General features: G+C 46.8%; 1 protein-coding gene across 2 annotated transcripts in view; it reads left to right on the top strand.

Annotated features, from left to right (window-relative positions):
• The window catches only part of Marf1 (meiosis regulator and mRNA stability factor 1-like protein), a 61452-nt gene extending 46914 nt beyond the window's left edge, over positions 1 to 14538 (top strand). For both annotated transcript variants that reach the window (XM_084604512.1, XM_084604511.1), the window contains exons 17-19: positions 6206 to 6531; positions 8396 to 8856; positions 11558 to 14538. In XM_084604512.1, coding sequence (XP_084460638.1) covers positions 6206 to 6531; positions 8396 to 8856; positions 11558 to 11676 — 906 coding nt within the window. In that variant the 3' untranslated portion in view covers positions 11677 to 14538. The remainder of the gene's footprint in view (positions 1 to 6205; positions 6532 to 8395; positions 8857 to 11557) is intronic.
• Positions 14539 to 14745: the final 207 nt, after the last annotated feature.

The following is a 14745-nucleotide window of genomic DNA, read 5'->3' as shown; positions in this document are numbered from 1 at the left end:
GAGTGTATCGTCGCGTTGTAGGGCTTCTCGAGTGGCGGCCAACGCGAGATTTACAGGGACATTTGTGAAAAGGGACACCACGTCAAAGGAAACAAGGCACTCGTCGGCCTCAAGGCTCACCTGGGATACGAGTTCGATGAAATGCCCGGCGTGTCGGACATGGGTCGCGGTTTTCCCCGTGATTGGTGTTATGAGCTTGTGTAGGTATTCCGACAATTGGGCAGACCGTAGAAGGCTGGGGCTGATCCGTTGGTGCACGATAACTGCAGGTAGAGGTTTCGGTGGTTTGGGAGGTTTTTGAAAACTTCTTTTAATACCTTGTTCAATTTGGCCTGGGTACTTGTTGTGGGGTCCTTCTTCAATTTTTCGTATTCTTGACTGTTGAGTAGAGAAGAAATTTTCTCGTCATAGTCCTGTCTGTCCAGAACGACTGTTGTGTTGCCTTTGTCCGCTGGGAGGATTACGATGGTCGTGTCTCTCTGGAGGTCTTTGAGCGCCTGCCGTTCATCCCGTGGTAGATTCTCTTCTTTTCGGCGTGAATGCAGACCTTTCAGTACTCCGACTGTTTTGAGCCTGACTTCTTCTCGAGGACCTGTTTTCAGCTGTTGGAGGCCGTATTCAAGAGCAGATACAATTTTCGGGAGAGGAGGTCCGTGAGCCTGAATATTGAATTTGTGTCCCTTGGCCAGAATTGAAGTTTCGGCGGGTGTTAGATTTCTGGAAGACAGGTTTGTGACCACGTTTGAATGGTAAGTAGGGGCGTTGTCAGGTCGAGGTTGTAATTCTGCCAGCTTCTTCATTTGCTTGGTGCGGTGTTTGTTGGCTTCGGAAGCTGCTGTCTCCTGGGCGAAGGCCTCAATGGGTGTTAGGAGCTTGGGCATCCTGTGCTCGAGCTGTCGACGAGCAAAAAAGGCGTCGGTTTCTTTTTTCTTGATCACTGTGGGGCACTCCCGTATCCGAGCAGTTACTAGGTGCTGTTCTGCCTTGTCGATGATGTTTCGTCCTTCCGGTGTGGAGACCGGGCGTCGGAGACGTAGGCAGTGCGGAATGACCTTGGTATCCTTGCACTTCTGGTTGAACTCCAGGTGTGTTTGGTACACCGAGATACTCTTCATAGTCTTGACGTACTTCTTTGCAAGCTGCGTAGCTTGCAGCCCGAAGTCTGCACGGATAGATTGAAAGCTAAACATTTCGACAGATTTGCCTGTCTGGTTGGGTTGCTGACTAAATAAAAACTTGAAATTTCTCCAACCAACACTTTTATCTTATAAAACCCAATGTTTCGGAGCCGGCTCGGCTCCTTCTTCAGGGGTGCATGACGCGGGGCTGCGTGCGACGCCCGGTCTCCACACCGGAAGGACGAAACATCATCGACAAGGCAGAACAGCACCTAGTAACTGCTCGGATACGGGAGTGCTGCACAGTGATCAAGAAAAAAGAAACCGACGCCTTTTTTGCTCGTCGACAGCTCGAGCACAGGATGCCCAAGCTCCTAACACCCATTGAGGCCTTCGCCCAGGAGACAGCAGCTTCCGAAGCCAACAAACACCGCACCAAGCAAATGAAGAAGCTGGCAGAATTACAACCTCGACCTGACAACGCCCCTACTGACCATTCAAACGTGGTCACGAACCTGTCTTCCAGAAATCTAACACCCGCCGAAACTTCAATTCTGGCCAAGGGACACAAATTCAATATTCAGGCTCACGGACATCCTCTCCCGAAAATTGTATCTGCTCTTGAAGACGGCCTCCAACAGCTGAAAACAGGTCCTCGAGAAGAAGTCAGGCTCAAAACAGTCGGAGTACTGAAAGGTCTGCATTCACGCCGAAAAGAAGAGAATCTACCACGGGATGAACTGCAGGCGCTCAAAGACCTCCAGAGAGACACGACCATCGTAATCCTCCCAGCGGACAAAGGCAACACAACAGTCGTTCTGGACAGACAGGACTATGACGAGAAAATTTCTTCTCTACTCAACAGTCAAGAATACGAAAAATTGAAGAAGGACCCCACAACAAGTACCCAGGCCAAATTGAACAAGGTATTAAAAGAAGTTTTCAAAAACCTCCCAAACCACTGAAACCTCTACCTGCAGTTATCGTGCACCAACGGATCAGCCCCAGCCTTCTACGGTCTGCCCAATTGTCGGAATACCTACACAAGCTCATAACACCAATCACGGGGAAAACCGCGACCCACGTCCGACACGCCGGGCATTTCATCGAACTCGTATCCCAGGTGAGCCTTGAGGCCGATGAGTGCCTTGTTTCCTTTGACGTGGTGTCCCTTTTCACAAATGTCCCTGTAAATCTCGCATTTGCCGCCACTCGAGAAGCCCTACAACGCGACGATACACTCAGCGCACGAACCCCACTCAGTGTAGACGAGGTATGCCGCCTTCTGGAACTATGTTTATCAAACACATACTTCTCATGCCGAGGAGAATTCTACAAACAAGTTAAGGGAACACCAATGGGTGCCTCCATCTCTGTCGCTATGGCGAATATAACTATGCAGCACATCGAAGAACGAGCTCTCAACTCTTTCCGCCCACCTTCAAAAATTTTTCTGAGATATGTCGATGACTGTTTCTCAATTATTAAGAAATCTGAAGTCCAAAATTTCCTCTCTCATCTAAATTCCATACAACCGGAGATTCAGTTCACCCTGGAAATGGAGAAGCGAGGCGCCCTGCCATTTTTGGACGTTCTGGTGACCCGAAAAAACAACCGTCTGCGATTCTCGGTATACCGAAAACCCACCCACACAGGGCGATATCTGCATTTCACTTCGAACCACGCGACAAGCCATAAAGCGTCAGTTGTGAAGACCTTATTACAAAGAGTGGAAACACATTGCACCACAGAGCCCGACAAAGCAAACGAAAAACGCTTAATATTCAAGGAACTAACCATGAACGGCTACCCAAAAAAATTTATCCGGAAAATCAGTCGCCGCCAAAAACGCAACGACAGGCCCCGGGAAGAAAATAACCAGCAGCAAACAACTACGTCTCAAAAGTACGTCACTGTCCCCTATGTCCGAGGCACCAGCGAAACCATCGCCCGTATTCTAAGAAAAGAGGGAATTCGAGTGGCGCACAAGCCTTCAAACACTTTGGGGAGCCTGCCACCCTTCCCCAAAGATCGACCACCAAGAGAAAGAGCCCAAGGCATTGTCTGCAAAATTCCCTGCGCCGACTGTGATGCTAGCTACATTGGCGAAACAAAAAACCTAAAAGAAAGAATTCGGCAACACAAGAACGATGTACAAAATTTTTCAAGAGAACGCAACCCCGTAGCTGATTCCGACCACAGAATAAATTTCGAAGAAACGTTCATCTTGGAGACCGAGACCAATTACCGCAAAAGACGCCTCCTCGAGTCATGACACATACAGTCGACCGCAAATAACATCAACCGGACAATAGGCAACCTCCCTGCTGTATACTTGCAAGGTCTTCGCTCTCTCCTGGCTACTTCACAGAAGAAAAGAAAAAAGTCGCCAGCGAGCACACCTGCACCTGCGGCACCCTCACTCCTCTAAACCCCCCTCCTTTCTTCTCATTTCTTTCACACACATCTCACCCCCTCCCCCACCGTCTTCTCCCCCCGACCATTCCTTTACTTATAGCTGCACGCAGCCCCGCGTCATGCACCCCTGAAGAAGGAGCCGAGCCGGCTCCGAAACGTCGGGTTTTATAAAATAAAAGTGTTGGTTGGAGAAATTTCAAGTTTTTATTTAGAGGATACGCTGCAGCAGGCAGTCGACATAATCGAAACTTAGGCGTCGCGAGCAGGCCTTGAATGCTCGCATGCGAAATCGGAACTGCTGGTTTTCAGGGCCAAGCCGCGCGGAAGAAATGCAAACCAGGCCCCCCCGATCGCCCTGAATATATGTGTGAGAAGCCAACCGGTCAGGGAGGTTCAAACCATGCGCATACTGGGCATGTACACACAGAACAATCGCAAAAACACTGAAACAATCAACAGACTCACTGCCACGGGGAATCAGACTGTACGACTCATCAGACGAATCGCCAACAAAAGAAAAAGAATGAAAGAAAAAGATCTCTGTCGATTAGTCCAGACTTTCGTACTGAGCAGGATTGTCTACTCCCTCCCGTACCTGCAACTGCAATTCGCGGAGAGAATGAAGGTCGAGAGCCTTATCCGACAGGCCGACAAGGCTGCTCTTGGGCTCCCGCACAGCACGTCTACGGAAAGGTTGCTGGCCCTTGGGGTTCACAACACGCTATCGGAGCTGTGCAAGGCACACCTTGTCTCCCAGCTCAGACGACTCACTCGCACGAATGCGGGAAGGTCCATCCTTTACAGACTACACATGTGCGAACAGCTTCCAGAGAAAAACGCGAAAACACAGTTACCTACACACATTAGGACAGCTCTAGTCATTAAACCCTTGCCCAAGAATATGCACCCCACGCATCACGAAGGCCGACGCATGGAGAAGGCTTGCGCCCTACATGCCAAGTACGGCCGATACGTCAATGCAGCATACGTGGATGCGGCAGAATATCAGCATACCCAGAGACAAGCGTTCGCACTGGCCACTGTGAATGGGAATGGTTCCCCGTTGGCGGCCGCATCAATCGCAACCACCTCCTCCGAGACAGCAGAGGAAGCGGCCATAACCTTAGCTAATGCAAACAAGTCCGCCGATATTATATTCAGTGATTCTAAACCAGCCATTCGCAATTTCGCGAGGGGCCGCATGACGTCTACCTCCCTCCGCATCCTCCAAAGCACCCCTGCTCCGATTTGGGAAATTGAACTATTCTGGGTCCCGGCCCACTCGTCTAATCCGAGGAACGAGGCGGCTCACGCTCAAGCCCGAGGTTTTGTCGACTGGGCAGTGAGCGCGCCCTCCGGCCCAAATTTCACGAGGGACAGGTTAATTTCTTTTCACGACATTACCCATCACTTCAGGCTGGAAAGGCGCACCTATCCGCCCCCCCACAAATCTTTAACAAAGGCGCAGGAAGTTACCTAGCACCGGCTACAAACACGCTTCCTCCTAAATCCGGCGGTGCTTGCCCTGATGTACCCAGGTCAGTACTACCCAAACTGCAGTAAATGCGTGCAAAGAGCAACATACGTTCACATTCTCCGGAACTGCGCAAATGATCCACCTGCGGTGGAATTAATACAGCTTCCTTCTCCAGAGCAGTGGGAAGCCGTGCTAGTCAGCTCGGACCCGAAGATTCAACTACGGGCCATCGAGCAGGCTAATGAGGTCGCCGCCAGCCATGGACTAGCGGCCATCTAGTACGTTTCTCCTTAGACCTGCTTGAGCGACGAAATAAATGTTTTGCAATCCAATCCAATTATCTTTGCCTCGCTTCACTGGCGCTTTCTACTGATCCCACTACCGACGCGCGAGAGCTGTAGAGATTGATCATGAAAGCTCACTCTGTGTATTTTTTCTTTGTCCTATTTTTTTAGCTGCTTTGCCACGTACACGAGCAAGGAGATAAAGCCAGTCGTGATCAAATAGAGGTGCCTTCAGCGCTGAAGCGCAGCACGTTATATGCACTACGGTCGCTTGTTATGATTGTAGAGGTTCCTCACATGTTAGTTTGGGCTTTATCGCCACAAAACTTATGGCTTTCTGCGATATTTTTAGTAAATGAGCATTAGGTAAGAGATAGCTGGCACGAAGAGTTTGTTACATAGAGTTCAACCGCCACTACATGTTCATTTTTGAGTACACACCTTCAGTGGGGCCGGCGTTGTGGAATTGAAACACTTTGTCATATTGAAGAGCACTGAACAAGGGTTGAGGGGGAGCCTCAGTTCGCAAGTCGAGCCGACATTTCGACAAGGGGACTTGTCTTCGTCTGTCTTCGTTGTCATTTGTCGTTGGTTCGGCTTGCGAACTGATCCCACTCCACCCTTGTTCACTTCTTCCATACTGTGTAACCATCTTCTTTTTCTCGTTCTACCCTGGATATTCGTAATATTGGGGAATTCGCTACATGGAGGATTGTTATATAGAGGTTATATAGAGAGAGGTTACAGTTTTCTGGTGGATCCTGAGGGATGGACGACAACACTATGGCTAGCAGGGAGTCACGTAGGTAGGTGCAATAAAACCTGAGGGCAAGGGGGTGAAAATCTCGAAAGTTGCTGGAATATGTCTGTTTCTGCTGTTGTTGACGACGATGACAACAATGGCGCAGGGCATTTGGGAAGGGACAAAAGGCACGGAAGAAGAGTGCCAGGCAGAGGAGTCTTTGCTGGATGTACTGCTGGAGCAGCCAGGTGGCAGCTTGGACCTGGGGCAGTTGTGGGACGCATACCGCGCCCGAAGTGGCTCTTACCCGAATTTGCCGCTTTTGCGTCGTCTGGAGGCCAAGAACTATGTCAGCATTGACCGCAAGGACGGCCGCATGCGGATGAATTCACGACACTTCGTCGCCAGACGGCTGCATGGCGTGCTGCTGTCGCACGAACCTCTTCATTCTTCAGTGTCACTGGCTTGGCTGGAAGAGGCCTATTGTGAAAGGTGAGGAGTTTGTAGGTAGCATGATTCTTGTTTTTGTGCATTCCACTGCGGTTGTTCTGGCAGTGAATAAGGGGGGTAGAGGGGCTTGTGTGTGTTAATTCAAACTCTTAGTTTAACCTAGAAAGCAGCCCCTGAACTATCCCTGGTTCAAAAAGAAAAATTATGGGGGACTTCAGCTCTGCCTTTAAGGACATGACACGATAGCATAGGCTACCAGCCCACGTATAAAGCCCCGCTCTAGTCAAGCCGTATGAAACTGCCTGCGTGGCTTAAGGGTAACGTGAAGGTGAGGGTCCTGGCAAGGCTGATTCTGCTACCACCCTCCCATATAAAAGGAGAGGCCAAAGTTGGCAGCTTCTGCCAAACGTAACATCAGGCAAGCCTAGGTTCATGCAGTGCATGGCCATGTCAGCTGCCGGCTACCACCTTTCATCGCCATGCTCGTGATTCTTCGCTGCTGACACCGGATTGTCTGGGGAATGGAGCCTAAGCTGCTTAGGGTATAATCATGTTTATGCTTTTCACTCTTCTGTCGTGTCTTGCTTGTGAGAACCACATAATTACATTAAGACCTCTATAATTTGAACTTGCTTAGTTTGAAGAACTTCTGCACTCTTATAATTTATAACGTAAATTTAACCGTACGATTCGTAGCCACGGCCAATGCCAGCCCCGTTGATTCGAAGATTTTGGGTGCTTTGTTGGAACGCTTAATCCCAATTTCGCCGCAAACCAATGAAGCGACGACACCTCAGAGCTCTGAAATGCCGCCGCAAAGCGCTGCTCGAGCTTGATACGCCGTAGGGCTGAACCTTGGAGCTCCCAGCACAGGAAACCACGATGTGGTACGGCCTGCTGACCGCTGAAGTGCGCCCCTGCATCGCGGCAACGCAGCTGTGGGTACTCTCGGTGCTTCGTCAAGGCACAGCCGGACTGCAGGCAATGATGGGCTCACTCTTCGCCCCTTTTCGCCCTGCCGGGGTGGTGCAGGGGCTAGGGCGCTCGAATACTGCGCCCAAGGATGCAGGACGCCCGGTCGTGTGATGCGCGATGTTGGTGCACGAAGAACCCCAGGTGGTCGAAAATTCCGGAGCCCTCTACTACGGCGTCTCTTATAGCCTGTGTCGCTTTTTTGGACGTTTCAGCGAATAGCGCAAACAAATTTGCTTCTTTAAAAATTTATGAAGAATGGTATCCATGAGTCGTTCAGATGTGGCAGGTGCATTGTGTAATCCGAAGGATTCTTCTTTGTCCTTTCCGAGACGACCTTAGCATGTGACATTATATTGAATTTGGATACAGTGAAATTCCATTGATACAACCCCGTTTAATACTCTCGCGAGCCTTGTAACCTTTATTTGTTGTTTTCAAGAAATGCTGGCATGCGGCCTTATCACTTTGCTTGTATAGTGCTGAGAACGATCTTGTGCTGTTGTTTGTCGTTTTTGTACCTGGCCGACGTCGCATAGAGGTCATGCATTTTCATGCATGACGTTGAAACATGGTGCGTTACATCAACTGCTGTTGCTGGTTGTGATCGTAGACGTTCCTCTCGTATCAGCTCATGCTTTAGCATCATGAAACTTCTGCGGTTCTGTCCTGTGCAAAGTAAACAACTTCGTAATATCGTGGAATTCACTGCATGGAGGTTCGGTACATAGGTGTTTTAACTGTACGCCCTTTGCCCTTTACAAGCTTTTATACTCTTCTAAAGAAAGTTAGTGACTTAGAAAAGGTGCGCTCTTCCGTGAGCCTTTCCTAATTTTGCACCCTCAGTGTAATGAACTGTATTTGTTTTCTTTTTTTTTGGAAAACACCAGCTTACTTACACATTATCTTTTTTTTTCTTCTTTCACCTACACAGGCATGGTGCACTACCGCCGATGAGTCAGATGGGTTTGGCTAGCCTAGAAGCGCTGCTCCTATCACTGCCCGAGTACTTCAATGTGTCGGGGACCGGGGAGACGCTGCGCGTTAGCCCCAAAGACACTGGCACAAGGTTGGAGGTGTGTACCCGCCGCCCATCTACGCAGCATGGCACACAAGAAGACAGTCTTGCCACGCGAGAAGGAGAAGAAGTTTCTTCGGAGCCAGGACCGACTGCCTCCCCTCCGGCGATTAGCCTGGAAATGGATGCGAGTGCAGCGGGAAGTTCGGAAAATGGATCTGAGCCGGAGCTGCTGAAGCTGTGCCCAGATGACTTGCTGGACAGACCGATTCCGAGTGGTATTCCGTCTCCGGTCATCCAACCGGAACTGTCTCCAGTTGCAGGCAGTGCAACAGTGGAGGCGACCGACCTCATGCAGTTCGACCAGACAGACTGTGGTGAGTTTTCTTTGCAGTGAAGTGTTTTTGATGCATTATCCTTTCCTTTTGTTTCAGAAGCTTGAGAAAGATGCTAACATTGCACTTCTTAGATCGTCTTATGTCGGCTTGTAACTTTGCTAATTTGCTTAGCACTTTTTTAGTTACCTTATGTACTTTCGCAACACATTCATCCATGCAATAAATGCACCTCCCGCTTAATTGATCATTATGACTTGGAAAAATTGGCCACAGTGTGTAGTTGGGTTGCTTGGTTGTTTTCTCACCATGACCGCACTGTAAACTTTATTGCATGTAAGAAACACACCTCCCAGCTTAGAACCAAGTTTTTGTTTTTGCTTGCTTCTTTGTCTTTAATTTAAGGCAATCAGCTAGATATGGATGGAGAGGAAAAACAGTAGCATTTCTTTTTTTTTTTTTTCGTTTACATTTCTATTTTAGTATGGTTCTATTCATTATCAGCCGGATTATCCCCACTGCAGGGTGAAGGCCTCTCCCATATTATGCCAACTAACCTGGTCCTGTGCTAGCTGCATCCACTTAACCCCTGCAAACTTCTTAACCTCATCCACCCACCTAACTTTCCGCCTCCCCCTACTACGCTTTCCTTCCCATGGAATCCAATTTGTAACCCTTCGTAACCATTGGTTATCCTCTCTTCGCACTACATGCCCTGCCCATGCCCATTTCTTCTCGATTTCCACTAGAATGTCATTAACTTCAGTTAATTCTCTGACCCACTCTGTACGCTTCCTATGCTTAACGTTACGCATACCATCTTTCTTTCCATAGCTCTCTGTGTTATCCTGAGCTTAAGTACTAGAACCCTTTTCGTTAGCCTCCATGTTTCAGCCCCATAGGTGAGTACACGTAAGATGCAACTGTTATTTACCTTCCTCTTGAGCGATACCGGTAAGCTGCTAGGCACATTCTGTGAGCAATTGCCAAAAGCGCTCCATCCCAACCTTATTCTCCTAATTATTTCTCTTTCATAGTGCGTATCTGTGGTTACTATCTGTCCTATTCTATTCTATTCTTATTCGTTGTATATTTTTAGTTGCCTCTTTCATTCATCTTCGCTAAGTCAGTCTTGGTCCCTCCTCACCCCTACAAGTGGAGAAGGGATACTCCTGGAACGCCACCTTCCTGAGGGGCAGGTGTACGCTCCACACAGTTACCGACGGCGTCGGACAGTTTTTGCCTTTGCCTAATGCTTTCATATTAACATGGATTCATTTTCCATGTAAATGCAATCTATTTACAACTTTTTCATCATTTGCTAGATGCTTTTACTCAGTACTTCACTATGGTGAACATCAGTCGTCGGCTACAAATCGCATTGTAGTCAAGTCCCTATATGTATATGAAGTTGCTTGGCCCGATGAAAATCTTTACTGCTTCAGTGTTTCACTCAGTTTTTTATGGCATGGCATTTGGAGTGTTGGTTAAGATGAACACATATGGAACTGCTTTTCATTCTGGTCTGATCATTATGTCATGTACTGATTATTTACATTATAACACCGCTATAGTAAACTCAGATATAGTAATGTGGAACTGAAGTCTCAGTTTGTCTTCCAATAGACTACTTAACATTTTTTCCTCTTTATAGTAAAGACATTTTAAATCTGTTATAGTAATGTACGTTTGCCCACGGGGACATACTTTCCACGAAATGACATCGCCACACGTGCGCGAGCAAGGATCGCGACCAAGGATCATGGGGCAATTTTTTCGTAAAAAAAAAAGAAATCAGTGTTTTTAAAAAAAGTCTTAGAGCCGTGATGCAAGGCATATGAAAAAAAAAAAAGAAGTAAAGCTGTCTGTGAACGTGGAATATGGTGCCATCTATTCAGGAAGTAGAAAAGGGAAAAGTGTAGCAACATGACGTGTTTAGTACGTAGCCAGTCGATTACCAGACAGCATCTTCAGAGACATTTCATCACTAGCAACTGATATGGTAAAGACCCTAACATAATAGTCTTTTGCTGTTTTTCTGGTCCAAGTGACTTTGCTACAGAGGAGCGTTTACTATAATGTCAGTTATCACGTTTCACTCGTGTATTCGGCTGCAGCTGAGTGCCGCCGGCTCTCATTTAGGCAACCGCAGCAAATCAACAGGATGTGGGCCAATTACCTGAAAACTCTTTAAAATCCCGGAAAAGCAGTAGTACAAAGGCATCGTTCTTGCTTTCTTCTCCATAATTCATCACCTAGACGACTCACATTGGAATAAAAATGAATAAAAATAGCGTTGGTCATTAGCGTGTCCCAGTTTCGTGCCGTCATCATGCCCTGATTGGGGTGGGCTTGGTCCACTGCCACAAACAAATCACGGAAGAAGCTCATGATAGTAAGAAACACCTTCTCTAACAAACGATGCTAAAAACGGGCATCGGGATCATGGCTGACCACACACTTTCTTTGACAATTGATAGGTTGACAAGTCAGCACCTGACCAAGTAAAGGGTAAGCAGAAGCCAGTACATGTAATACATGACAGTGTGATGTGGAGGGCGACATATTTTCGACAGCGGACATAATGAAGTTAAAATGATGAAAATTAATATTTATGTAGTGCGCACACAATGCAACATACATTACAGATGGCGGATTGTACTGTCCTTGCCTCTTTTTTTTACCCAGTGGCCCTGTTTGCTGCACGTGTTGAGAAACCCTTTCTTTTCCTGCTCTCTCACAGTCGATAGGTTGAGCTTGGCCGCAGTTTCAGCCAACCTGTCCGACTCCGTGAAGACGTCGGCCGCTCCACGAGCCAGGAGGAGGATAGCAGCCTTATTCCCTGTGCCACTCGCACAGTAAAGCTGTCATTGTCACCATTGTCATGTCAAGAGCTCCATCACACATCCATCAAAATTACGGTGCCATTGCTTCGCTCCTCAAATAGGCGCAGCTCCAAACAAAATTCTACCCTCTTGTCACGTTACCTCGGAAAGGGGTGTGACCCTCTGTGTGTTCGCATTTTAGCTTTTTCTTTTCTCTCTCTCTCTCTTTTATGATCGCATGATCTCAACTCTGTGTTATAGGGACCATATGGCACAGTGAAAAAGAAGTTGTGCGAGTTCGAGTAATTGTTAAGAAAGCCGATTGCACTGGACAACCATTCATGATTTGTCGACCTATAGGGCTGGAAGAGGGTGTGATCTCAAGTTATTTTGCGAACTTATAAATTGTGAAAGCTGTGCAAAGGGCTTTCAGAAATTGGCTTTCCTTTTTTTTTAATTGATGCATACTTTTCATGCTCTTCATGGTGGTTTTAGCGCACAGGAGTGCTGTTGGTAGTGCTCTAAATTTGCCTCGCTGTGCTTATAGTGACCCTTTAGATGGCAACAGGTGTTGAAATCCGAATGCTTTTCGTTACAACCGTTCTTGGGATCACCTCTGCGCCTGAAGCTCTCCCTTTTTGTATTGTTCTTGTTGTGGTTTTTTTCCCACGTGATTGTGATCATTAGCTTGGTGTACATACTGTACAGTGAGTGTGCTACGCACGAGGTGTACAAATGTGCATCTTGTAAAGGAGTCGAATGTTATTAAGTTTCTTTCATAAGAGCATTCTTGCACGTTGTGCACAGGAATCGTTCAACTCGCTCTTTAAGGCTGGGTTGAATTGCTGCAGTTCTCCTATGCCTTGAAGAGTGAGTGAGAGTATTACTTCAAAGAAATGCATTGCCTCGGAGTTTGTAGTGCAGATGACGCATTTGTTTGCTGTTAAATGTTTCACGTAACGTGCGTCGAACGTTTCCACTAACATTGCTGGATGTCTGAGAGGTGGGGGAAAAGTTCATAAATGAACACCATGGGGGAACTTTGGGAGAGAGGGTTCGTGCTTCTCAGGGGAAAATATTTTATAGTTGTGACCTGGGCATAAATATGTCGTATTTAGTTTTAGGTGTGGGGTGTGTGTTTGACAAGCCGGTTATGTACGTTTCTCTGACAACTGCTGCGGCATAAAAAACAGAGATGGACACGTGACACACTCAGAGCACCAACTTTTGACTTAGTTAGAAGTGCTGCTACCAGACTGCTTGGCCAATATTTCCGGTTTTCTGCCTTGGAGACGTACGGCCTGGTCGTCCTTTAACAAAGTTTAAAAATTGGTGCTCCGCATGCATTGCATTGTTTTCCACCATTTCATTTCTCATTGAAGTTTGCCAAGTAGCATGTTGATATGGCGGACGTTGCCGGTGGTGTGGTTTACCATTGCATTGGCGCAACACACAGCGTTGTATATTAACGGCAGTCACATGTGTTTGCGACGTATCTCATTTTGTGCACCCAACCGGGATTGTACAGCTGTAAAAATGACATGTGGACGCATTTCTTTGCAAACTTTGCTGTTGTGCTCAATAGCTCATGAAAATCTTGCCATTGTACATTTTTAACAAAAGTGAGGACTGGCTCAAGGATGCAAATCATGTTGCTTTTAGCTTCCGTGTTTCATATTTTTCTTTTTTTCTTTTACTGATTTGCATCTTTGTGCTGTTTTTGATTTTGTTGGACATGAACCAATTGGCCTGCCAAGCACCTTTCTTTTTTAACTTTATTGTAACCGATCTCTTGGTGCTGTTATGTATACTATATGGTTCTTTTTCTGTGTCTGTACAGTGATTTATGTATTCAGATAAGGTGTATTGCAGGCAAAGTGGTGACTAATTTTCGAAGAGCAATTTTCGGAAGGAATTTTGTTTGTTGTCTCGTACAGAGGCATTGCTGTTTAATCATTGACAAAAGAAAAGGTTCTGTTTTCTGCGGTTAAAGCACATGTCAGTAACCCAATACCAAAAAAAAGAAAAAAGAAAGAAAAGCCAAGGTAATGCAGGTAAAGCCTTACCTTACCTTACCTTACGAGGTAGTGGTAGTTTCCAATGTGTTGGAGTTCATTTCATAAGCCTGCGACAAATCATGTTACGGTGTGTGTTTCTTTGTTCTTTCTTTTTGTTTGCCCTGTTTTTGGTTTAAAGATGGGGTTAAATGTAGTAGCTGGTACCAGTGAACTAGCAAGGCTGCAAGCCCAGTTTTTTGGCTAAAGAGAGAGTCTTTATTTTGTTTGTTGTTGCTCTGTTTTTTGTAGTGGTAGTGCTGTGTATGTTCTGTGACAGGACTTTGGCATCGACACCAAGTGTAGAGAGTGGACACGTTGCAGTGTGTGTCATTTGGCAGAACCTAGCTCAAGCACTGACAGTGATGTAGGCCATTTTTTTACATATATGCATATTTTATGCCTTCCGTTGGTATTTCCAATTCTTGTGATCCATTTTTGACGAATCACACTAAGCATAAACACTGTGCTTAAAGCTGTGTTTATCTTTTGAGACGTGGCTGTCATGAAGTAATGGATCCCCTAATGCACCAAGCATAAATTTGTTCTTGAAATCTTTTTGTCAGAACTTGAGTTGTGTTGGAAATTTCACTGAGTTTCCTAATAGTTTGCTGTAAAGGAATGTAGCGAGGGAAGTGTGAAACTAGATCTGGCCAGTTATCTCCGATTGTCTGCTTTTAACGACCACATTCGACATGTAGTGAAAAGAAATAATCTGTGGATAAGTGCACACATTTCCATTGTCCCAGTGTTAGTCGTTCATTTTGGAGATTACCTGAATTTCACACTAGTAGTCAGTGAACCTTGCTCAGAAAGTACAATAAAATATCTGGTCTTATACTTTCTGCTCGCGTGTAATCAGCGCAGCTAATGAGCTGGCGCTTTCGCTCTACAGTGGAAAAGCAGCAAGCGCCTACAGGGCAATAAGGCTGAACAAGCCACTCTTGTCACAGGCTGGTTGGCATACGTTTTCGAAGCCCATGGTCCGGCCGACTGCCACCCTTTCCAACCCGCAAACCAGGTGGGTCGCGCAGGGGATTTGTGGGAAGCGG

The sequence above is a fragment of the Amblyomma maculatum genome, chromosome 5 (assembly GCF_055883805.1).
Source record: "Amblyomma maculatum isolate TAMU_Amacu chromosome 5, ASM5588380v1, whole genome shotgun sequence".
Classification (NCBI taxonomy): domain Eukaryota; kingdom Metazoa; phylum Arthropoda; class Arachnida; order Ixodida; family Ixodidae; genus Amblyomma; species Amblyomma maculatum.
The sequence above is the reverse complement of the archived record's forward strand: the minus strand, read 5'-3'. Positions and strand labels throughout refer to the sequence as shown.